This window comes from Rhodnius prolixus, unplaced genomic scaffold, assembly GCF_049639745.1.
Source record: "Rhodnius prolixus isolate KJV_2025 unplaced genomic scaffold, Rpr scaffold_1, whole genome shotgun sequence".
In the NCBI taxonomy this organism is placed as follows: domain Eukaryota; kingdom Metazoa; phylum Arthropoda; class Insecta; order Hemiptera; family Reduviidae; genus Rhodnius; species Rhodnius prolixus.
In genome coordinates, this window is record NW_027411581.1 from 52,775,231 (window position 1) to 52,800,609 (window position 25,379).

General features: G+C 31.7%; 2 protein-coding genes across 4 annotated transcripts; one reads left to right on the forward strand and one right to left on the reverse strand.

Annotated features, from left to right (window-relative positions):
• Positions 1-2: 2 nt before the first annotated feature.
• Positions 3-15,487, forward strand: LOC141449596 (uncharacterized). The gene is made up of 8 exons (XM_074119160.1): positions 3-2,535; positions 3,658-4,043; positions 5,260-5,524; positions 5,627-5,909; positions 6,376-6,513; positions 6,602-6,724; positions 7,780-7,891; positions 8,904-15,487. Exons 1-8 carry the CDS (start codon positions 269-271, stop codon positions 8,945-8,947), a joined length of 3,618 nt encoding a protein of 1,205 aa, XP_073975261.1. The 5' UTR covers positions 3-268; the 3' UTR covers positions 8,948-15,487.
• Positions 15,138-25,339, reverse strand: Exo70 (exocyst complex component 7). Of its 3 annotated transcripts, XM_074119211.1 has the most exons (15): positions 24,706-25,335; positions 24,569-24,625; positions 24,329-24,494; positions 24,058-24,251; positions 22,806-22,923; positions 22,489-22,703; positions 19,732-19,790; positions 19,544-19,647; positions 19,238-19,422; positions 18,491-18,670; positions 17,740-17,950; positions 15,760-15,976; positions 15,564-15,669; positions 15,354-15,487; positions 15,138-15,276 (listed from the first exon to the last, which is right to left on the reverse strand). In XM_074119211.1, exons 3-15 carry the CDS (start codon positions 24,429-24,431, stop codon positions 15,174-15,176), a joined length of 1,929 nt encoding a protein of 642 aa, XP_073975312.1. In that variant the 5' UTR covers positions 24,432-24,494; positions 24,569-24,625; positions 24,706-25,335; the 3' UTR covers positions 15,138-15,173. The 3 variants fall into 3 exon arrangements, with proteins under 3 accessions (XP_073975312.1, XP_073975301.1, XP_073975292.1); XM_074119200.1 differs by having other exon boundaries at positions 22,489-22,700; positions 24,569-25,339; XM_074119191.1 differs by having other exon boundaries at positions 24,569-25,338.
• Positions 25,340-25,379: the final 40 nt, after the last annotated feature.

Consider the following 25,379-nt stretch of genomic DNA (forward strand, 5'->3'; position numbering starts at 1 on the left):
TCCCAGATGAGCGAAATATAATGGCAGCCTTATTTCGCGCGCATTTTGGCGGTTATGATAAGTGAAGGTTACAAAGTTACAATCTGTTAAAAAAAAAAACGACAGATTATGAAGTGATGCGAGTGTGTAGTCTAATTGGTATTTGTAATGTTAGTTAATTTAGTAACAGTGAACTATATTATATTATATTCGTGGTTAAAATTTAACTAATATTTGTAATAGACAACATTATTTTGTTACCGAGGAAAGGTAAGCAAAATTAACCGCAATGAGTCAAAGTCAAGCATTTGGAAATTATCAGAAAAGAAAATATATCAGAAGTCCAAAGAGGTCCTTTTATAGTCCTAAAGGTAAAAGAAAGAATTTATTATGTAAAACACCAACTAAGGTAGATGGAGGTGATGATAACGCCACAGATAATTCTCAAACTAGTATTTTCCACTACTTTTCGCCTACATCTGAATCAAAAAGAAAAAGATTAACCCCTGAAAGTATAAACAGAAACAATATAAATGTTTCTCCAAATACAACATTTAAAAGGAAACTGTTTTATTCAAAAGATGAAAGATTAATTATCAATATATCGGATGATGAGGATGACAACGATGACGTTACAAAATTTGTTTTGCATATCAAATCTAAGAAAAAGAAAGAAAATGTAAGAAAGGTGCCGGATATTGTACAAACAACGGAGATTCGTGCGCAAAATAACGATTTGGCTTTCAGTGAGTCTTGTGTGATACTTTTAGACCAGTCTTTAGAAGAAGGTAATACTGAAGCAAACCGTTGTGTTCAACTGAAATGTGAACGATCCGAGGAGAATTTGCCGCAGGTAAAAAGTGGAACATATGAAAGTTTATCGCCAAGAAATAGAGAAATAGTGAGAGAAAATCTTCCAATCGATTCTTCAGTAAATCAGCAAAATGATATAAAATGTGAATTATTAAATGAAAATTTAAGTGATTCTATCATATTGCTGAGTGATGATGTTAAAACTGAAACTGCATGTGCAAATATATCAGGAGATTCAGTAGTGTGCTTATCAGATAATGTGAAAACAGAGAAAATAGATGAAAATTTATCAGTGGATTCTGTAGTGTGTTTATCTGATAATGTAAAAACTAAGAAAATGGATGCAAATCTACTCACTGATTCTAAAATGAACCTGTGTGTTGAGATAAAAACTGAAATAGCCGAGGAAAAATTACCAACCAACTGTAAAGAAAATTTTTGTAACAGCGTGAAAACTAAAGGTGAGTTTCTTAGGGATGTTGAAATCTTTTCAGTCAAAAGTGAATCATCTAAAACTTTACCAACTAATTCTAATGAAAATATTTGTGATAGCACAAAAACTGTTGCTGAGAAGGATCACAAAACAATTGAAATCACACCAGCAAGCAGCCCTTCTATAACACCTAGCAAAACAATAGAAAATTTTAAAGTAAAGAATAAATCCAATGTTGAAATTTTTCCATCCACTTCCAAAAGCAATCAGTATAATATTACAAAAACTCAAGATGATAAGTTTCATCATGGTGTTGAAATTTTCCCAATAAACAGCCCATCCAAAACACCGAGAAAACCAACAGAAAATTCAGAAGTACAGTCAAGTATTGAAATATCACCCACCAAGTCAGACATAAGTTCAGAAGAAGTTGTCTCATTAGTAGGTGATGTTGACTGGTGGGAAAATAATGATTTTGAGGAACAAATAAATGAAATTAGCACTAAAACACCTATTAAAAGTGTTAAAACAGAAAACAAGTCTTTAAATAAGATAGACGTAACTGGACCATTGAATGATAAAGAAACGTATGGAGAAAATATTTTAAAAGTAAGCACGGACAGTGAAGCTACTAACACCAAGAAAGCAGATTCCACCACAAATATAGGAACCAAAGCTGTGATTCAATTAAAGAATGGTCATCAGAATGAAGACCTAGAAAACGATCCTCTTTATTACATTTTTACATCTCCTCCAGCTAAAATAGCTTGGAACACTATATTTGTTCATTCACAATATCAGAAGATATATCAAAACTATATGAATCTTAGTATTGATGAAAAACGTCTATACTCCCGTCTCTTTAGGAGAAAATATGATTGGATTCGCCTGGAAAACATTAAGTATGATTTCATAGCTGATGTTCTTATTTCTTTGACAAATTTAGCCAAAGTTGGTTTTGTGAAATTCCTAGAACCGGAAAATGAGGATTTGTCCGTTGTACTTAATTTAATGCAGTTAGATGAAGTAAAAAAGGCATGTGATCTCCTTTTGATTAATAAAAAAGGTAAAAAATCCGATATGGTAGAAAGTGTTTTGAAACTAATCAAAAGTCAACCTACATTAAATTTTGGAAAAGTGGCTTCGGTGAACAAAATGAAGCAGCAGGTGGTGAACATTGTGCCTAAATGTATTAAACTAGAAGAGAATCCTAGAAATCTGTTTATGAGTTTTCTACTTATAAGCACTTACCCGCATTTTAAGAGCAGGGATGATGACAGGCTAACGATTTTAATCGACTTATTATTTAAGTAAGTATTTTTCTACATTTATTTGTGTGGTATTGTTTTAGCATAATCAATGCAGATTTTTTTGTTTGTGGGCTGAAAAAACAAAACAGAATTTGGACGTAAAAATTTTCTATTGGCTTCTACCGTCCTTCAACCTCAGTATAAGGGTGCCTTTTCTTTTCACATTTATTGTGGACTTCATTTATTCGGTATTCTCTACAAGCTCTAGCATACTTCTGTCTTCTTTGTCTGAACTGGCTAGGACGATTAGAGGAGTGCAGATTTTTCTTCTTTTTAGCTTATTGTTCCACTTACCGTTAATTTGTATTTTTTCTTAGCCATTCTCTTCTTAAGCCAATAAAAAACATAATACTTGAACTGAGTTGATTTGTTAAATTTTATAAAATTATACAATTATATTATATAAAATAAATAATTAATAATTATTGGATAGCAGAAGAATCCTAATTTCTGCGTCTATTAATTTGATAAATTTATTTTTGCAGAGTAGCCTCTGTACTCATTGTTAATAGTATGGATTTTGCGTTGCAAGGGGAACTTAATACTACTCCAACTTTAGATTTACTTTCTTAAGTATGTAATTTCCAACGAGAATTCATCTAATCTTGTAAAGCTTTCTTAGAAACCTTACCTCCGAGAATATACTAAATCTTTTCAAGCATGCTGAACGTTAAAAGTCCAATTGATTTTACACTCTCTTTTGCCAGGACGTTCACTTCTTAGATCCCTCTTAACCATTGAGAAACTCTTAATCCGAGTTACAGAATCCTTCCTACAGCATCCTTAAACCTACTTTATTTCCCAGATAATCAGTCTGTTACATCATCTGGGCAACTTATCGTTTAAAGTGCACTCCTTTACAGGATTGTATCCTGCAACGACCATTTTTATCTGTCCTAAAGTTTTGCTGGCAGCTACCCTTCTCTATTCGGTCTAAAATCGAACATAGCTTCTGACCTGATTGAGACCTATTTTAAAGTTTTTTTTGTATTCAAATTTTGTAAGTGCAAAAAAAGTAAAATTACTATAATATACAGGTAATAAATTATGCCCATTATTTTGCAGAGTATATGAACTTTCTAGTCCTAATAATCATATTTATTTACGCTTTATTTTTTGCAGGCTAAATTCCGGACAAACCCGAGAATTGGTACTACATTTATCTACTACCCAAGTCTTTAAATCTTTGGCGAAATTCCATGATTATGAGGAATCTGTGAATTTAGTTGATAAATTATTCGAAGCTAAAAAAGAAAAAAAATGGGACCAAGCGACTATTTTAATATTACATGCTAAAACTGAACTTATACTATATCTTAAAAATCCAGATATTATAACTGAATTAGAGGAAATGGTTGATTATATGAGAAAATATACACCAGGAGCAAATTATGCTTATGTAGTAAATGAAGGTATTGATGTTTTAAAGAAGGATAAAACTAATACTGGAATTAGTGAAGCTGTAGAATGTTTAGTACTGCTGCTCAGTCAAAATTATTTTTTAAAAGGTAAGCAACTTTATATTAAAAAAAACATATTTATTAAAAAACTACTGATTGTGAACTGTACAGTGCTTTCAAACTGCGGCGATTTCTTAGGTCCCAGGGTTTTACTGTATGAGGGTTGTATCGTTAATAAATAAAAAGAGTGAAGCTAAGCTATAACAGAAAAAATATAACAATGTAAAACAATGAATAATTAAATCTAAAATTAAAAAAGAAGTGAAATTAGAGTAAAAGTAAGATTGTAGCTGTTTTGCTACTTCTGGCATTAAGGTATAAACAAGACACTAATTTGGATTCTTTTTTTACTTTAAACGGACTTTGATTGTAGGTTACTAAACTGTTTTTCTTTTTTAACTTAATCATCTCTTACAGGTTTTTTTTTTATTATGTAAATCTTGATGGCTCTTCATGAAGCATTGAGAGATTCGTTGGCTTTCTGATAATAAAAGAACTTCTATGAAGGTGTAAATTAAACCAGGTCCTATTTCTTATTGTTATAGTATAAGGATTTATTTCATGAAGTTGTAGTAATAGAACTTATTTCATGAAGTTTTGCCTTCAATCAAGCTATTGCAGACTCATGAGTTAGATTGACAAATTTTTGTGTTCTTTTATAAACAGAACTCTGGATAATAAATCTGAATGATAACATATTACTTTGTATACAATAGCTATGGCTCTCTGAAATCATGGGGAAGTTCTCTAGCATTTTCCAGGACGAAATCCACCTAATCGGAAGGTGCGTTCGGTTTAACTTCGACAGGAGTAAGATGTACAACATGTTGCGCGAATTTGATATTGCTTTGAAGTAATAAATTTATTAAAGATGTGCTTGCTTTGGAAGAGTTTTTTGTGCTTCTTGAGGAAAAGTAAAAACCGTGGGTTTAACGATTAATTACGATAACGCCAAGTTAAAAATGATTATGAGACCAAGATGAAATGAAAAGAGGATCTGTACTTTCTAAATAACAAACCTACAATTGTTTGGTGTATGGAAGGAATGAGAACGCTGGAGGTTACTGGGACTGAAGTTATTTGACCAAGAATTTACATTTTTATTTTATAAATTGTCAATATTTTAAAAAATCCTACGAGTATTTATAATTAAATTAAATAACATGGAAGTATTATTCGAAAATGGTGTCGTGCTCTAAAAAGTTTGCAAAACACTGAACTTGACTTCTAAAAAACAATGTACTTTATGTCTGTGTCACGATAGGTCGCCGGGCATCTTGGCATTGTGAGTTGGCTTTAATGATGGAACGTTGGAAGCGATTTGATGAAGTTTTCATGACATTGAATCAAGGATTGTTGGAGGATTCACTGACGCCCTTGGGAAAGCTGATGTTGGCACAACGATGTGAAACGTTATTAAAAAGAAAAACTGGTCTTTCAGTGCCACAAAAAAACGAACTAGCACAACTGTCAGAAATTAAACCGTATCGTTTCAGTACTAATACTATTCCTGCAAAAGCAATGCCAAAGTAAGTTATTCATATTTTTTTACTTTTGCTTGCTCTTAAATTATTTATTTTAACTAAATATTTCTTTATTATTTAAATAATTTATTTTAATTATTTTTAAAGCGTCTCAGCCAACAAAAAACAAATGTGGACCGTAGTAACTGAAAATGACCGTACATATATGGGGGTAGAGCAGGTGGTCCGCCAGCACTATATGTCCGCCGAAGGAGGCGCATATACTGAAGGTTATCATGATGAAGGCAGAATTATTGTCAATCTGGCGTTATGTGTGTTTTGGAAAATCATTTACGCACCACTTGAAGGGATGTTCCACGTTCGATTGCAAGATCGACCTTTAGATTGGGGTTCATCGGCTTTCTATCGCAACAGAGCTAAACTTATTAGGGTGACTAACAGTATTTAAACTTTCCAAAATAATAATATATGTGTTTTTACTTTTCCTTACCTCACGTAAGAGGAAGTATTTTGATTATAAAGATTTCGATTTGTAATTTTCTTTGGAAGTACACATTCTGTGCTTTTTACATTTTACAAGAATCTTTTGAATAGTCTTCAATATCACATTCTATAGCAGAAGCCATTACTAACCGCTGATATGTCCTATAGAAGAAAGTGAACCAGCCACTTTTTCAGAGATAAGGGCATCTCTGCGGGTATCCTAGTCCAAATTTGCAGTCAAAATATTCACTGACACAATACATACAGCAGGACCGCAGTCATAGTTGATGTACGCTTCTATGTCAAATCCATAGGCAACTTGAGTTCATGGCTCACATACTCGCTAACACATAAATTTGAAAGCTACAGATTTGAAGATGAAATAAAGTCTTTAAAATATTAACATATTACAGGATCACATTCAAGATTTGTTAAATACTGGTATTAATAGTGTTATGACGGAAATAACAGAAGTATGTACACAATACAGTGGTGCATTATCAATGATCTCTTGGGAATTAATAAAATTAGAACAACTTCCCGAAATTAAGGTATTTTATTATTATTATTATTTTAATAAGCAGAATAACTTTGTACCGAACATATTGACAACATAATATTTACGTTCTTATTTTACAGAAATTTTTAGAATGCATAGGTATTGAACCATTTCTAAAATTTTGTGATTATCTATTTGAAGCGTACAAAGAACGTTCGAGTGGTCTTCCTGATTTAACGCTTTGGAACGTTAACAAAAACAAGGTATGTCATTAATAATTATGTTATTATGTGATTCATTCTCTTTCTGTTTCTGTGGAAGAGTACATTATCACAATTATTATGGTTCTAAAACTAAATGGTTTTAGTTGGTAATTAAAAGATTTTGTAGAATTCAAGCGTGAACCTAATCAGTTAAGAGAAATTATGATTTTATTTTATGGAAAACGGTTCCATCTACCATTGAGTTCAGATTAGAAGTACATGGGACGTAATGTTCCCCAGGCATAGCAGCGGCCAAAGTAGTTCTATGTGGGAGATCTAGCAGGTGGTCCCTCTTCTTTTTAAAAGAGCCAATTGTTTTGTTATTAGACTTTTTGCATTCTACTCTCTAGTCTCCAAATGCCAGAGAGGCTCATATCTCGACCAAGCAATTGCAGAGCAAGTAGTAAAGATAAAAGAAACCGAATGCTCTCATAGTCCGCAGAATGGTTGGTGTAACACTCTTTGAGAATATTTTCTTTTTGTGCCTTAACAAGGTTCAAGGCCGGATTGAGTAGGCCTGGACTCACAACTTAGTATGGGTCAATTTGGTATTGGTATGGAGAATGAGTAGAATCGCCCTGGGCAGAATCCCAATGGCCGGACAAGAGGCCACAACATCGCCCAAACTTACGACTATAGGCATCTAAGAAATAAAGGCTAATTCTAAATACTAGTTCCTGCTAGTTCTTTGTGACATCACCATAGTCACGGAACTGAAAAGAGAAACTTTAAGGTGGAACCTGTTCTTCCATCCAACTTAGTTATAACTGCAAATTAATCCTACCATTATCACTTGAGGTTAACAAAAGTTTGTGTCTCCCTCTTTCTTTTCTTCTCCCCCTTTCTCTGTCTCATTATATCTGTAAAATATTTCTGCATTTACTTAGGAGGAGGCTATATTTACACGCGATGCTCAAGACGTTCGAAAAGTTTAAAGAGGGTCGTATGAATCAAGAAATAAAGCTTTGGCTCGTAGAAAAATCCCCGGAAATTGCAGTAAGATAAAGTTGTCAAGCTGTTTTCGTACTACTAAATTTGTTTGTTGATACTTTCAGTGCCTGTTCGTAGAAGTTAAAGGACCATCTGATAAATTGTCCCCAAAACAAATAATTTGGCTACAAAAATTGAATGAATTTGGTATTGAATCAGAAGTGTGTCATGTTCACAGTGAGTATTTTGTTTGTTTGTTTTTTTTTAATTTTTAGTCAAAGAGCTCAAATTCTAAGAAAGATGCGGGTCATTCCAAATATGCTTTTAGTCACTTAGAATCCCAGCATTAAGGCGGTTTTTCCTTTGCTATTCCGGGGCGAACACCAAACATCTTCTTCTAGAAGACATCTGAAAACTATTTTTGTAGTACAAATGACAAGTAAGATTATAGTGAATTTCTCTACATTCTATACGCTCAAAACCTCTTCCTCTAGTTAAACATACTTCTTCAGTGGGGGTATTAGGGACCGCGATGTGTATTAATTTTACCTTTTTTTGCTTAACGATATCGGCCTGTTCATTTTCTATGGTTAATGAAAGGTTCATTGGATAATAGAAAATTGTGCCAATTTCAGTCTCTTATTTATTTTTGACACGCTTCGACTTATACATCGTAAGACACTCGATTACCTTCTTAGTAAATAATTCTAAAAACGTGATCCATTTCGGTGAATATGTTGGATATTATTTCAACACGTTTCGTCCAACATTTTATTAAAACTGCATGAAAAAGTGTAAAAACACTTAAATTATATTTTTTTCTCTTTTTACGAGAAAAAATATACGAGCGTAACAATGTAGCACATTATATAGCTATTAAAGATCTAATTGTCCAGGATAAAGAATGTCACTGACTGCTTTCGACATTGATTTGTCTGCTGCACACCGTTACCGAACATGCTAGGGATGAACTTGGATTTCATTTCCTTACTGTTTCTGGCACAGTGCAAAATCTCTCGACCTTCCAACGCGACCGGTCACTCAGGTTTAGCTATTGGTTAATCAGTCAGCTTACTGCCAGTATTCAAAAGTTAGTTGGCGTGATCGCAAGAATTTGGATGGGTTTTAAATCTCATGATACTTATCTGGAAGAAATCTAATTTTTTCTAAGCCCCATTATTATGATTTTTACATATTTTAGTTAGTTTTAACTACTTATATTTTTTCTGAAAATATTTCTTATTTCCAGCGCTGCACACTGGTAAAAGGGAACTACCAAATGAGGCGGGATAAATTTTAATATTTGTTATAGGAGCAAATATGATTCCCTTGGCTTAGAAATTTTACGAAGAAATTTTTTATGAATAATAAACATATATATTTATATATGTTCATAAACATAAAAATATAAATATATCTATATATTGAGACATTTAAGTCATATTAGGTTTTAGTTTCATAAAAAAGCAGAAATATATTTAATATGGGAATAAGGGATTATAAAAAGTGGATTGGCAAAAAAATCAAATTTTGTGGATTATAGTCTTGAAAACATCAGTTTTTGAAGGCAGTTGTATGAATATATTCTTGATATTATCTCTTTGTTTAATGTAAATAGAGATCATGTAAATAATGTTACATTGTCGCGCGGAGAATTCGGCAAAAGACAAATCTTTCTTGATTTCTAACAGCTAAGGATACATTCTAACTATAGGTTTTACACTTTAGGCGTTGAACTGTCTTGAACTTATAAGACGTCTTAAGACTTTCGAAATTTTGAACCATATATAATTTTGAATATACAGGGTGACCAAAGTTATATGCTCCACCCACTTTTTTTTTTTTAACGGCGGGAAATTTCGAAAAAATAAAAAACACGTATTTAATCATTTTTAGTCTAGTTTATTTTCAGTGATTGACCCATTTTTTTAACCCCTTGTATCTCGAGATACAGCATCCAACTTTTGTTTTTCAAATAGAACGTTATATTTTTGTAGTATTTGAGCTCCTAAAAACAACAAATTTTTTTTTTTTAATCGGTTAGGTTTTTCAAAAGTTATGGGTATTTAAAATATGAAAAACAAATTTCATTTTACTGTCAAAATTACGTTATTTTTTTTAAAGAATCTATTCAAACTGGGCACAATCAACGGATATGCAAGCCAAAACTCTGGACTCCCACGCTTTGCTTGTAACAGCACTTATGGTAGCGAAGTCAAGATCTAGGCAGGCTAGAGTAATTCGACGTTTCAGATCATCGATTGAAGCCACGGGATTAAGGATACTTTACACTTTATTTTTTTAGGTATCCCCACAAAATATAGTCCATTTGGGTCAAGTCCGGAGATCGAGGTGGCCATTGGATGGGACAATGAGTCCTTACGCACTTTTAATGGAAATTTCTGCCCAGCTAACCTCGAACCACTCTCGCCGGGCAACCATCTTGTTGAAAATACATATCTATCCGACGTTGTAGATGAACATCTTCAAGCGGAAATGGCAAAATGTCTCTGAAAAAAAAGTTGGATACCTTTCACCAGTTAAGTTCTCTTTGTAGAAGTATGGGCCGATTAGTTGATTTCCTATAACTCCACCTAAACGTTTGTAGAAAAAACAACCTGAACGTCGAATACTTCTAGCCTGCCTAGATCTTGACTTCGCCACGATAAGTGCTGCTACAAGCAAAGCGTGGGAGTCCAGAGTTTTGGCTTGCCTATCCGTTGGTTGTGCCCAGTTTGAATAGATTCTTTAAAAAAAATAACGTAATTTTGAAAGTAAACTGAAATTTGTTTTTCATATTTTAAATACCCATAACTTTTGAAAAACCTAACCGATTTAAAAAAATTTTTTTTTGTTGTTTTTAGGAGATCAAATACTACAAAAATATACAACAAAAAATATAACGTTCCATTTGAAAAACAAAAGTTGGATGCTGTATCTCGAGATATAAGGGGTTAAAAAAATGGGTCAATCACTGAAAATAAACTAGACTAAAAATGATTAAATACGGGTTTTTTATTTTTTCGAAATTTCCTGCCGTTAAAAAAAAAGTAGGTGGAGCATATAACTTTGGTCACCCTGTATACATTTTTTATACTACATGTCTTTGTTTTTGTTTTTTCTACAATTCGGTTGATGGTAAAATTCGTACCGTTTATTTCTGAATAACTTTTCAGTCTAGTAATGACTTGGCAGTTGAATATTGTCTACCTAAATAAACATATGTATGATCTTTCGTCAGATGATAATGTAGAGTTACTAGGGTAGAGAGCGAGTGAAAAAGCACTTGTGCTGCCGAGAAGTATCCGTTTATATGCGAATACCGAAGGTGCGTACCGCTTCTAAGATTCCAGTTCCTGGATCATCCCATGGGTTGAAAATCGAACTACGCACAAATTTCTCTCCATCGTTGGAGACAATGCAGATTCAAATGGTTTACAAGGGACCATCGTGCATTAATCAGTCAAAAATCCTTTTTCTCTTTAAAGTGTAATGAATAAACAGAATGTGGAGAGTCAGTTACCATATAATTGCTATTTCGGAACATATGAAACCGACATGCCACATTCAGTGTTTCCTCGTATTAACACATCATCATGTCATATTACAAATTTGTAGAGGAGCCTCTGTACCTAAAGATCCCTTGTACAAATCATATAGCATAAGATGTTGCCACTGGAACTGCAAACAGACAAATTTTTTGCAAAAGTCTTAATATTCAGTATGATATTTTTAATTTTATTACTACTATTCTTGCCAAGTTTTCTTCAGGCTAACCTGTAAAAAAATACTAAAATAGAACGGTATGAATCCACTATCAACCCAATATTATAATTTCTCCAAAAATGTGATTTCTTGCCATCCATACCAACATTTGTGATTAAAAGATAATGGGAATATAATCTCAGTTGAACTGTGTTTTTAGTATAAGTAAACTAATAAATATACATGTGATAATAATATGTTTTTTAAATTATTGTTTACATGATTCATATCTACTAAGGTGTAACAAAAGCCTTTGCGTTTTTGGCTACTTTTCTTGAATGGGTATTAAAAAATAAAACAGCAATTTACATTCTTAAACCTTATAAAAATAGTATTTACTTTGTGTCAGTAATTTCAGTTCTGTTTGATACCAAAAAGTTCTTTGGCGAAGAATTCAATACAACCTGTTCCCTGGAAAAAAATAAGATATAATAAAATAAAAAATAAGTAAACAAAAACGACCTGTACGTCGGGATAAATGGTCACACCGAAGGTCATTCTGTAGGGATGAGATTCTTTGGGCACAGATCCTATCCAGTTATAATTACACTGTATAGGTTTCAGATGTGATAGCACGCTCTTTGAGAAATATCTAGAAATACACCACGTGTGTAAAGTTTCGTTTCTAAATAAAAAAACAAAAAACGCAAAGGCATTTGTTGACTCTTGAATACTTTGAATTAAATTATGATTACTGTTATTATTTAGTTTTTGTTTTAATTTGCCCTTTAAAATTCTATATATACTTTTCAGCTTTGCCTATATTTGTGAAAGAATATTGTAACGCAACATTTTCCACAAAAAATTGTGTGAAGCTCACGTTATAAGTCACCTGAGTCACAGAATATAGTTTTTAAAATTCGTTTTTATCTCTATTACGTATGAAGGATACACTAGAAGGAAACACAACGGTCAGAACCTCTTAGTCGTGGTACTTTACTGATTGGATTTTTATATTTTTTACTTTCCCTGACATTATAATCGTTCGTAATTTTTAATTTTAGTTTTCACCTTTACACATTTTAACATTTGTTCATAAAAAGTAGGTTCTACAAATTGATGTGGTATAGGTGGTCTGTTTTATCGAAAAGCCATTTGATATTTCTTTAGATGCAACCAGAGAACGCGATCACAATGGTTTGGTTCAAAATTACCGGTTCATTAACAAGATGTTTTAAGTTTTTGAGATTTTCTCGAAAAAGGCTCTAAATTATAAATATTCAAATATTATCCATGGTAAATTAATTTCATTTTGAAGAGGATTAAAGCAATTAACGCGCAATTTTAGAGTATGTTTCGGCTAGTTCATCTGTTAAGTAAGCTGTGACGAAAATTCGAAATTTTAAGAAATTACAAAATGCTAAGATACTGATTATATACATATATATATTGTTTTCGAAAATACATTATTTTTATTACATTTTTTATACTTGCACAAATGTGGAGGTCAATCACTTTTATACTAAACGTTTTCCAGAAACCTTCATTTAAACGTGTTTTTCTAGAAGATTTCAAGTTAAACTGCTCTCTAAAGCGCTATTTCAATAAATTATGGGTAATAAATCAATGGGTATATAATGTGATGCTTTACTCGAAGTTAGAAGAGTACTTGTTTGATGCTGCTTTTTCGAGTTTTCTGAAAGCTATCTTGACTAAACACAAGTCCACAAAACGGTTTCATTTGAAAAGCGTAAGCTAAGCCTGTCAGCTAAAGTCGTTAAAAAATTTTCCATGATGGCGACTACTATATTTTTAATTTGTAAACCAATTGATTAGATTGGTTTACAAATTATTTACTTGAAAAATCATTTTAAGGAAGCCCTAACAAGTGGTATGGAAGATTTAGACTTGAAATAACTCTAAATGTCATTTCAGGATAATGTTATTTGTTATCAGTGGCAAAACGTTAATTTTAATTTTGCGTTACAATTTTCTTTAGGAACTATGCTTATATTAATTTTCTTTCAGAAAATTTCTCATTTACCCATTTAATTACTTTTTTATAAATTACTTTAATTACTTTTCTATAGATCACTATAAATTTAATTATTCAAATATCTGTTAGCGATAGAATATCTTGGCTATATTTTATAATTATAACAAAACTGCTTTTTTCTTTTAAAATTTGTAAGCTTATTGACTTTTTTGTTTGACAGATTCATAAAATTTTGTGTTCTTTATATGAAATTGAATTAATACATTAACAAACAGCATAAATAATGTATGCATTTAATGCAGTTTTTTTACACCCTAATTTATACTATCTGGCAGGGCAGTTGTATAAGGGTAGATAGTAAAAAAATGCACGAAAAAGCAGTTACCTTGAAAACAAAAATAAATATAACGTAAATTTAATTGATAATTTTTTTTTAAATTTTAATAAGGATTTAATCGGCGAAATTAATCGTACTTTTAATCCTGTGACAATTAATTAATTAACTGAATGTGAGATTTAATCAACAATCAAACTTATTTAGTCCAACTAAAAAATAATGAATAAATCTTAGAATTTAATTGAACTTTTATTTTAATCACCGAATTACAATAATTTAATTTCAATTGTCAATCAAATTGAATTACATCATATTGAATGACTGTTCAACTTGTAGTTCGAACCAAGCTTTGGCGACACCATACTCATAAACTTTCGGTGTTTCTCCAATAAATAATTATCGATGATTTTTTCAGACTTCGACGTCCATGACGGTCAGACTGAAACGACCATGCGTTATTTTATTTTAGGTGGTTAGGACCTTACTAAGATATAACTTTCAACCCCGACATTTGGGTCACTTTTCCTTCTACATTTTAAACTAAGTCAACTTAAGTTGAAACACGTAGGTCACTTCTTAGAATTGATTCGGGCAACTTCTTTTTCCACAATAAGTTATTTTGAAAGTCTAAGGAGTTTTAGTAAAACTTGCCTAGATTATTCCATTTTTCCTTTTTATCCGCACTATCTCTTCTAAAACTAGCCAACCCAATGTGTATGATCAAGCAATGGCTAGAAAAGCATTATAAAAGCAGAAAGTCAGGAATTTCTAGTGAAACTAACATTAATTTGCCTCTTTTTAACCTTTTTTGAAACTCTACATTCACACACAAGTAGCCGAGTGGGAGAACCCTGAACATTGTACAAAGTACATGTTTCTGCTCCCAAAACTACAATGGATGAGCACATAAGCCCTCTTAACTGCACTGCTTGGGCATCAAGAACCGCTAACGTTGTAATTCCATCTATTAGAATCTCTTCTCAAGAGAAAAATTGCAGGTTTTCCATTTTGTTTTCGCCGGCAATATACATTTTGAGGCCTGAATTAAAAAAAATGTTTTAAAACATTTATCTAGATTTGTTGAGATAATAGGAAATATTTAAAATGTAATATTTTTATAGCACTATATGCATTCTAGGAGACAATACAAAGTTTTTAAAAATGGAACAACTGGATGTATCACTTTATTCAATTAATTTTACAGTCTTAGAAATTTACTTGAAAATTGCTTTTGCACTTTTTTAAAAAATTTATTTCACTCAAGGCAAATGAAAGGATTTTTTAACTAAATTAATTTGTTTTAAATTGCTTTTTTTTTTATTGCACAATATATGTATGTACATAATTATATATACATTTTATACGAGAAACAAAAAAATAAAAATTAAAAAATAGAGACTAATTGTTACATTTTGAAATAATTTTCAAAATAAATTATTTACGACAAACAAAACATTTAAAAAGTATGAATAATATCTAAATTAGGCAGCCAAATCAAAAAACCTATCAATTAAGGAAGCTACTTGATCAGGAGTATATTTGACGTATTTTTCTGGATTTTTTGTAAACGGTACGTTTGAAAATCTGAAAATAATAATAATCGTACTCCCAAAATAATATATTAGCAAAAATGTTACCAAAAAATAAATAAATAAAAATACCTGTCGTAAAATGCGTTGTATTTTGGTAGAATATATTCTTTATTGTCTCGTTTCAAACTCTCCCTTAATTCAACGTCAGGAATTGAATAACCTCTTTGTAATTTAGCTATTTCCTCCATTTCTTTGTTGAAACCCTTTGAATAATGAAAATAATAATAATTTTTTAGGTAGAAAAATATAAAAATAGTATTTCATTTAACAAATACTTGCAGAAAATCGTTCTTTAATTGTATTTCTATCTTTATCTCTGATCTTGCCAGGAGATATAACAGCTATGTCATCCAATGGAGTTATGTAACTTAATACTTTATTCCAGCTAAAAACAGGATTTTAATGATAAAATAGATGTTAAAATAATCTTGAATAAAAATAGCTTATGCTAGTATGCTGGAGATTCAAATACTACCTAAGTTGATAGGCCTTCTTATGTTGATTAATCATGTCTAAATATGTTTGATGACAATCAGGTTCGCAGGTTGACACTAAAGCTAATAATGATGATCTCTGTAAAGCTTTCAGTACATGATGGCAATTATTTAGTCTAAAAATTGCTTTTACACCAGGCTCTGAGTATGCTTCACTTTTACTCATCAAAGTACAATTCAATTGTGATAACACTTTCTCTGTAAAATAACAAAAAATACATTACAAATAATTTAGAGAACATTTTCTCGAATTTCCCGTTGTTCGGTTCCCAACGTTTCTTCTAAATTCGATTAATTGCTAACCGTTGGTTACCACAATGTACTCGTATACTCTTCCTAATGAAAGTCCTTTTGAGAACATCATGAAGTTCTAGAACCACTTCGTAAATTCATTTTCATGGAATAAATAATAATAATAAAAGCGTTTATAAGTGAATAAATTGTTTACGAATGTTAAACAGTTTCACCAAATAGTTCTGAGCGAAGAAAAACTCGTAACATTTCAGAGAGGAGCTACATAGCTCCATCCTGTCATCGAGAGTGCCCAAAAAAACTTTCCCTAGGAAAACATTCAAATAAACGATGTAGCTCTCATTAAATGGGTAATTAATCTAATCAGCTTTAAAAATTCAGCTGAGTGGTTTTCAAGAAAATCGCGGAAAGCTGAATGAATATTTCAGGAAATTCTCACTTCGTCTTTAGAAGCTTGTAATTTCATCATTTCAACTAATCTTCGTTTATATTATGTAAGGGACAGATTTATAAAACACATTCAAATAGCACTTTAGAGCACATATGATATTTGAGAACTACTGCACAGTGAAACATTTTAACAGAGTTGCAGACGCCGGATAGAACCTATCTATACATAAAAACACGAACACTTAATACGATCATAAATATATATTCCTTCAGTTAATACAAAGTTAAGTACAATTAAAACTTAAAAAATAAAATAAAATGGGACGATTTTGAATTACACCGAAAACGGCAACATCGCCGCAAACACCGATTTCTTCGAAGTAGCTCTGTTTTTATTATAAGACATTGCTTAGGTCTGTTTTAAAATTCCTTGTACCAGCCTCACATCAATTAATAGTTAAATAGGTGTGTGTCCCAACCATAACCCACTGGTGCGATTGTCTCTGCATGGTTTGTAGAAGATTAGCGTGCGACCCAGGAAGCCGCATGCTGATTTGACACCTGCAAAACCTTTCTCCAAAACCTTGTAGATTTCATCAACGAATTATTCATACTTGAAAATAGATTTATATGAACTATAAAATACAAAATTGATTAGATCAGGTCAACTGTATCCTTCTATCAAAAAGAAAGATTTGAGAAAAAGTGATAGTTTGAGATGGTATATCGTAAAAAAACGTTCTTCAAAAGAGAATTACTCTGATAGTTACTCTACACGCCTCAGACACCTCAATAATGATGGAAGATTTTAATGCACCCAATATTTCATACAGTTTTTCGTATAATTTTTTTTTTTTTACATAAAACAAAGATAGTTTTAAGGCTTTAATTTTTTAAAAATAATTATTTTTGAAATTTGTACCCTCTAGAAGTTACACATAAATATTGTACCCTAAACAGTTTTTTTTTTTTTTAAATGAAAAAACTATAAATTTGTGAAGAACATCCCCAAAGAATTGAGAACTATTTGTTTCCTCTCCGAAGGAAGAAGGAAATTGGTACACGGAGGAAAAGATGGATTGCAATGTTGAGGAGGATATAGCTAACAAAAACAAAAATCCAAATGGAAGAAAAAAATTTCGAGAAAAACTAAAATTGAAAAAAAGTAATTTGTAAAATGAAAGTAACATTATACTCTCGATGCTCCTTAAGTTTTTCGATTTAGAGCAGATATGTGAACATACACACTAGAATTTCTATAATTCTCTGTTTAGGAACGTCATATCGTTTATATCGAAAAATAATAATATTTAGCTCACTTATATAAATGGCTAAAGCTTGACCAGGTTGTCCTCCGGAATATGGCGGCTTACATAACACTGTGGCTAAAGTTTCCTTATGATCTGACAAATGAGATACAAGCACTAGAATGTTACTAGTAATCTCCGCTACAGTGCCATCTTTCGGCAATCCAGAGCCGGTTGGATCTCCTCGTAGACTTTCCACTACTTCTTCCAAACCTTTTCCAGCCTAAGAAAATGAAACTAGTATAAAAATCTTGTAAAGTTAATCATACTTTCACTTTTTATCAATGTTTTTCTAGCGTTTACTAAGACAAAGAATATAAATATTTGTTTTCTGGATACTAAAAACAACGTACTGTCTTTGATTTTGTTAGTCAAAGCTAGCTAGCTAGGTACCTTTAATTTTTAATTGTGTTTAATTCTGGATTTTCTTACGAAATTCGATTTCAATTTACAAAGCTTCTGCTTCACATTACTGGAGCGAATCAATTAAAACAAACTCTGTTGGAAAACTGAAAATCCTTGACCATTCGATTTAATATAAAAGTGAATAATGAAAGAAATAACAGCATTTTCATTTTAACAAAAATTATAGAGAGTACCTTTTCATTACTTAGGAGCAGAAACAGGTAGAATTTCATAGAATACTACTTCAGAGAAAATCTCTCAAAAGCAAAAAGCCACACTACCCAAAAATGTTCAAAAAAGTAACAGATTTTAATTTACTGAGAAAGAATCAATATCATTACATAAATAAAATTCTTACCGTAACCAGTAGCACATTAAGTATTGAAGTAAATTGAGAACGAACACTATAATCACAACCTTCAACAGTTTTCTCGAAATCTGGTTTTAATGCTTGTAGATTTTTTAATATAGCTAATATCACAAGTATTGAACCAAATTCATGTCTTCCAATGCAACGTTTTGCTCTTGTTGCAATGCTCTGGAAAATTTAAAAAATATTAGTGGTGAGAATTAGAACTGAAAAAATATATCCTCAATAAAATTGTGATTTTTTTAAACATAAATATGAATTTGACTCTTCTATACCAATATAAATAAACAACCAATCCTTCCTCTAACAGTGAACAAATAAATCTAGTGAACATTCATATGGCCGATCCTCTTATTGTGCAATTTTTCAAGATGACTTTTAGACATTTTCTATCAAGTCTAAATTTTAGGTGCTATTAAATTCTTTCTAACACTATGGTTTGTAAAACCGTACATTACACTGAAATGAAATTTTGAGGGGACGCTTATGTTACTTCCTTCTCGCCCTCAGAACTGTACCAAAACCAATGTTCATGAAAATGATGTAAATATAAATGTATGGTAAGTTTAGGGTAAATCTTTGGTATTATATCCGAGGTCTTAAAAATTTCATGTAGCAGTTTACGTATTTAATTTTTTTTTTAAACTTAGAGTATAGTATAACCTCTGAGACCTAAGATTATAAACAGATCAGCTCAGGTTTACTATAATTTACATTACAACCACACAAATTTACCTCTCCATCATGTACAATAAGATCTATGGAATCTTGAACGATTGATTGGAACACTTTATTATGATGTGCCGCTGGAACAATATTTGCCATCTGATTTCTTTCAATAGACATCAATTTCTGTACAGCGATTACACACATCAGGTAGCTGTCCATCTCTTGTTCGTCCAACATATCTTCTCTAGCCTCTAAGAATACATATTAAAAATAATACTATTATTTTTTGTTTACAAATAATTTTTTTACTTTCCATGTAGAAAGACATGTCTTTAAAATGTAAGGTATTACAAAAAAATATAAGCGACTTACCTAGGTGCATTCCGGCAGTTTTTCGTCCTCCTAATGTTAAGCCAGTAGAATTTTCTAATGTCTGTGATGCTTTTAATAACATTTTATTGGCTTTTTTCTCTAGTCTGTGGAGTAATTTTTTTTTTTTTTGTGAATACAAATAAATCTTATAAAAATGCTGATGCAAATATTACATTTGATCTACTTACACAGCTTTAACTCTTTTAGAGGCGCTACGACCTGTAGTATCATGTTTAAATTTTGGACGCTAAAAACAAAATCTGATACAGCTTATATTAAATTTAAACAATTTTTTTTTAAAATGATTTAAGGCGCGTCAACATCTAAGGTTATAGGCACCCGGAGCTTTTTTCAGTGCACTGCCGGCCTCCGGACAGTGTTCTCTCGTTATAGACAACACTGTCTATCACCGGACAGTGAGCAGTAAGAAGCTCCTATGAAGAGAAAATCTAAGGGTCAGCAGCTGGATTCGAACCCGGGACCTCCGCGTGGGAGTCCAGTTCGCTAACCGCACAGCTAATCCCTTCCCTTTTAAACAATTTAAGGTATCTAAAATAGAAATTCGTGCCGTGAAGCAAGGAGAATTAGCCCTAATCTGACTCTAGAGATAAATATTCATTAAATAAAAATTGAATCAACTGTTTTTTCACGATTCACAAAAAAAACGTTTAACTTTCGGCTATGAAGATCCTTTGTGGGACTTCTTTACTGAGCCCTATACCTTTAACAAGAAGAGCAGATGGCAGTCTCTTGAAGCTTTGCCTACAACTAGGATGTATCCCAACGGACTAAAGATTTTGCAAACGCTAATTGATAGTATTTATTATTCACCCAAACTGATAACGAATTTTAAAAGTATCAATGCAAATTTAATACAACTTGGTGTGGATATTCTTCTGAAGGACATCTAAAATGGTAATTCTATTGCTCCCAATTAACAAAATGAAGACTTTTACAAATGGGAAATTACGTTCCTTAGGGCGTTCTGAACAAATATAAATTAAAACTGTCCGGTAGGACAGTTGTATAAGGGTTGATCGTCAAAAACTGCACGAAAAAGCGTAACGCTGAAAAACACCCAACTTTGGCATTTTTTTTCTCTTTTTCTATAAAAGATAAAATTCCCAAATTTTCTTTAAAATGTAGTGCAAATCCTCCTTTATAACTGTAATTTTTTCGTAATAACATAGATTTATTAGTTTTCGAGAAAAGCAATGTGAAAATTGTGCAAAAACAACATTTTCAAAAATTGTTGTTGTTCTTGTTGTTGTTATCTTTTTTGTAAACTGCGTAGCGCCTAAACGCGCGAACCGATTTTCATGAATGAGGTGTCATTCAATTCGGAATTTTATGTAGATGTGCCTTTTGGGGGTCTCGACGCTGTACATCGAATGAGAGAGGAGTTAGCCCCCTTTATGTAAGGCCCCTTCCAAAATTATTATTACTAATTACTCTGTAAATCTTGGCCTGATTTTGATAAAATTTGGTAGGATGTTAGGGTTAAGGCTCCCCTTTGTAACAATAAAGCGACGGTCTGCTCTTACACCTGTTAAGGGGGAGTATAGCAATCGTTTCAAATTATCAACGCGTGAACCGATTTTCATGAATGAAGTGTCATATTATTCAAAATTTTATGTAGATTTGCATTTTAGAGGTCTCGACGCTGTGCATATTTGGGAGGGGAGTTCGCCCAATGTATGTAAGGCCCCCTCCAATATTATTATTACTGATAACTCTGTAAATCTTAGCTCGAATTGATAAAATTTGGGAGGATGAAAGGGTTAGGGCTCCCCTACATAACAGTAAAGCGATGGTCTGCTCTTACTTTATTATATTATACATGCGTTGTAGTTTTATTTTTTATATGTGACTAAACTAACTGACGGACTAAGTCCGCCAAGCCGGTCCCAAGCCCAGGTGAGAAAGGATGAGGGGTCCGTCGGAGTTACTTATGTTTCAGGATCTAAAGGCTAACTATACGCAGAGCCAGGAGAGGGAGGATATATTCATAAATGTTTATGCTGTGTAAATATGTTATTGTTTGCAACCCTCTATAAAACTATAAATAAATCTATCCAAAAGGTACAAAAATCTCCTTAACAAAAACTTACAGTTTAAAATGTTAAGTATAAGGGTTGATTAAACGCCAAAATGCACACAAATCAGCAGGTAACCAACATTTCATTCATACTTCATTGATATTATTTAAGTAATTTTACTGCATTAACTTTTTATTAAATTTTTTAGAATTTATTAGACGTCGCAGACCCTTATGCTGGCCATTTCATTCATTATAAGTTTTTTGTTATAATTATGATAAATCACATATAACATACGTACATGCATGTTAAAGTAGAAAAAGACAAAGTTAGAGTAGGCTACTGTCTTGAATTCGTCTTACCGAAATATTCGTGAGCACAAATAACACAGTTATAACAAGTAGATTATTCAACAACAATTATTGATTTCTCAATTGTAATTTAATTTAATCCTCCTAATTTTACTTATAGTAAAATACTGGAATAATTAGCTGTCCTAAAAATATGCATATCTTAATTACTTTATATTACATATGTAGAAGAAAATGGCCAGCATGAGGGTCTGTGACATCTAATAAATTCTAAAAAATTTAATAAAAAGTTAATGCAGTAAAATTACTTAAATAATATCAATGAAGTATGAATGAAATGTTGGTTACCTGCTGATTTGTGTGCATTTTGGGGTTTAATCAACCCTTATACTTAACATTTTAAACTGTAAGTTTTTGTTAAGGAGATAGTAAATTTATGTTGTAAATCGAAAGGCGGCGAAACCTGTTAAATAACATTTACTTACTTTATGTTCTGAATTTACTTTCAAATAGCATCGAGCACAATTTTACAAAAGCTCTTAAACTAGCCAAGTTGGCATTTCCTTATTTATATCAAGATAAACGGATGTTTTACCATATTAGGTGAATGATGTCCACTATTAGATCTTGCTTGATCTACCAGATGTTTTATTGATTTGAGCATCGCATCTGATCTAGCTCGACAATATACATCCAAGATTGTGTTATTACCCTGAGCCAATAACCAGTTACAAATGGTAGCCAATTCTGATGAAGCTGTTTCACCAATTCCACCAGCACTAGAAACGGATACGTCATCGCCACTCACTTCTAAAACAATTTTGTTTTTTAACACATTTTAAAAGAAACAAAATAATGTATTGATAATTTCAGGAATAAAGGAAAAAACATAAAACCTGCGCCTGATCATACCATCATCAGTTGCCACCATGTCTAAAAGTGTAATTGGTGGTATCGAACGACTGTGTTTCAATAAAATTTCTTTAAATTCCCTGCAAAGTATTTCTACACCAATGTTGAAACAAGATGACTGAAACGAAACGAAAGAAATGAGAACAAGTCTTGATTGTAATTACAATAGAATCATAACTTTTATGTCGCAGAACATTACTATAAGGGTAAAAATAAACACAAATCTTATTTGAAAAATATATGGGATGACTATTGTTCGAAAAGTATTATTATTATTATGACATCTTCCAAATCAAAGACAACCCTAGCTGTTGCGCGCATCTGAGAAGGCAAGCCGAAAAAAATGGAAACATAAATATGGAATCTAATTAAGTGAGATTTACCTGACGTGCATAAAATTAAAATTATTAGTCCCAGCAGGCTTTATTTAGTAATGTATTTGAAGTGAGAAGAGTGTTAATTGTTATTTTTCAAAATGATGAATGAGATGATCAAATATTGATTTGTTTAAAATCTGAAACAACTCAAAAGTATCAGTGTTTCCATTGGCCTAAGTTGAAAGCTCACTTTAAAAGTTACTAAAAAAATGCGGAAGTATTATTTAGAAGTAGAATGTAATAAAGTAAATAATCAGCTTGTTCTTATTAAGAAAAAGCCCTATAATGCGGTTAAAATGAAACAAATGAATTGAGAACTTTTCTTGTGCAGCTGGCAAAGTCGAAGGGAAAAAAGAAGATAGCGCTTAGGAAAAGGCAGGTTGTTTTGCCAGCGACTTCGTTTTGATTACCCATAATTCTGACAGGTTTAAGGTTTTCCTCGACTACAAATCCTTAAGAGTTAGATTTAGATTTGAACAGGGAATGGCTATTGCTACCTATACAATCTGATATGTATCCTTCCAGTAAGGGTACTTATACATGAATGTTAGGTATCCGAAAGAAATTAAGATAAAGTTTGCCCAGGTTCGCAAAACCGAAATGCTGCATACATCATTTATCTCTGCAGATTGTGTGGGTCGCTGACGGTATTATTTCCACGGATAAGGAAGAGAATTCTTCGTTGTTAAATTTTCTGATATCGGCAAGTAAAGTCATGTGTCAAAAACTTAAGAAATATAACAGACTAATTTCTTTCTCAGACTCTGAAATGAGTAAAATTCTAAATCTGCTATCATTAAAGAAAAGAAGTACGTTATGATAAAATCAAAGATTATTCTTTCCCAACAATTAAGTCAAAACCAATCTTCACTTACCACATTCTCCAATTCAACACTTGATGGATTATTTTTCTCAAAATAATTCAACGCTTGTCTAACTCTATTCATTACAAGAATGTATTCATCTAGAGAAGCTGGTGACGGCCCAGCTCGAATAGTACTATCTACTTCTTCAGCCAAACTGTAGTATCCGATGACTACTTCAAGCGATACTAAAGTTTTTTCTATATCTGGGAGCAAATATGGTAAGATTAAAATAAAATCAAAATAGTTTACTTTTTTATGTACTATATAATAAAAATAATACTTTGTTGTGTTCTTTGTAAATTTCCAGTTTCATTATAAACTGGCAATATAGTTTCCTCTAATTTGGCCAATCTATGTTCAAATGATGATAAAATATTAACCATACCGTTAGTTATTTGATTACTACGATTGACATTCTCTTTTATTATCTTAAGTTTGTTGATTTCCTAGAACACGATTATCATTAATTTAATATTTATATTAACGCTTTAAAGCATTTATTAAAAAAGTTTTAAGATACCTTTTGTAACTTATCTTCAATTTCAAATTTTCTTTCATTAGAATCGGCATTTTCTTGCTTCATTTTAGGGTTAAAGAAAATTATTAATTCAAGAGAACAGAGAGGGATGAGCCTAACCTACTTGAATGTGTACATACATGTCTCCTTCTCGATGGTTATCTAATAAAGTTAATCCAGGATAAGGCAGAAGTAACACTGAACGTTTTAGCGAACTACCAGGTAGATAAAGCATTAGACCGTTAAAAAAGTAAGTGGTGAACTTATAAGGGTATTTTTTTTTTAAGCATTAAACTTAAATATAAAATTGTATAGTAAGGAAAATTAAAATTGTTAAATCATTGAATTAAACAGAAGGAAATCTCAAACTCACGAAGTATTAGTACTGATAAACAATATTGAATTGATAACGATTGAATGAGTAATAACAATGACGAAAAATGTGGTCTGACCAAAAATGGAAATTGAATACCACTACTGATTAAACATTATAGTTATGATCCATATGCAAATCTATCCTTGATTGTTCGCTTGAAGGGAATAAAACAAATTGCCTCTGTAACCACGGTTTAGAAAACCGGTTAATAATTGTAGATAACCCAACTACCAAACTTATCAGCTACTACAGTAGATCTCTAAAACGCACTAAAACATAAAAAGTGTGTTAGAGAAACCAATCAAACAAATAAAAGAAAAAAATATATATATAAAGAATAGTTAAAAAAATAATAAAAAAACAATAAAAATTAAAATTTTATATAACATGAAAAAAAATATACAACCGTATTGATTGTAATGGAAATGTGTTAGCAGA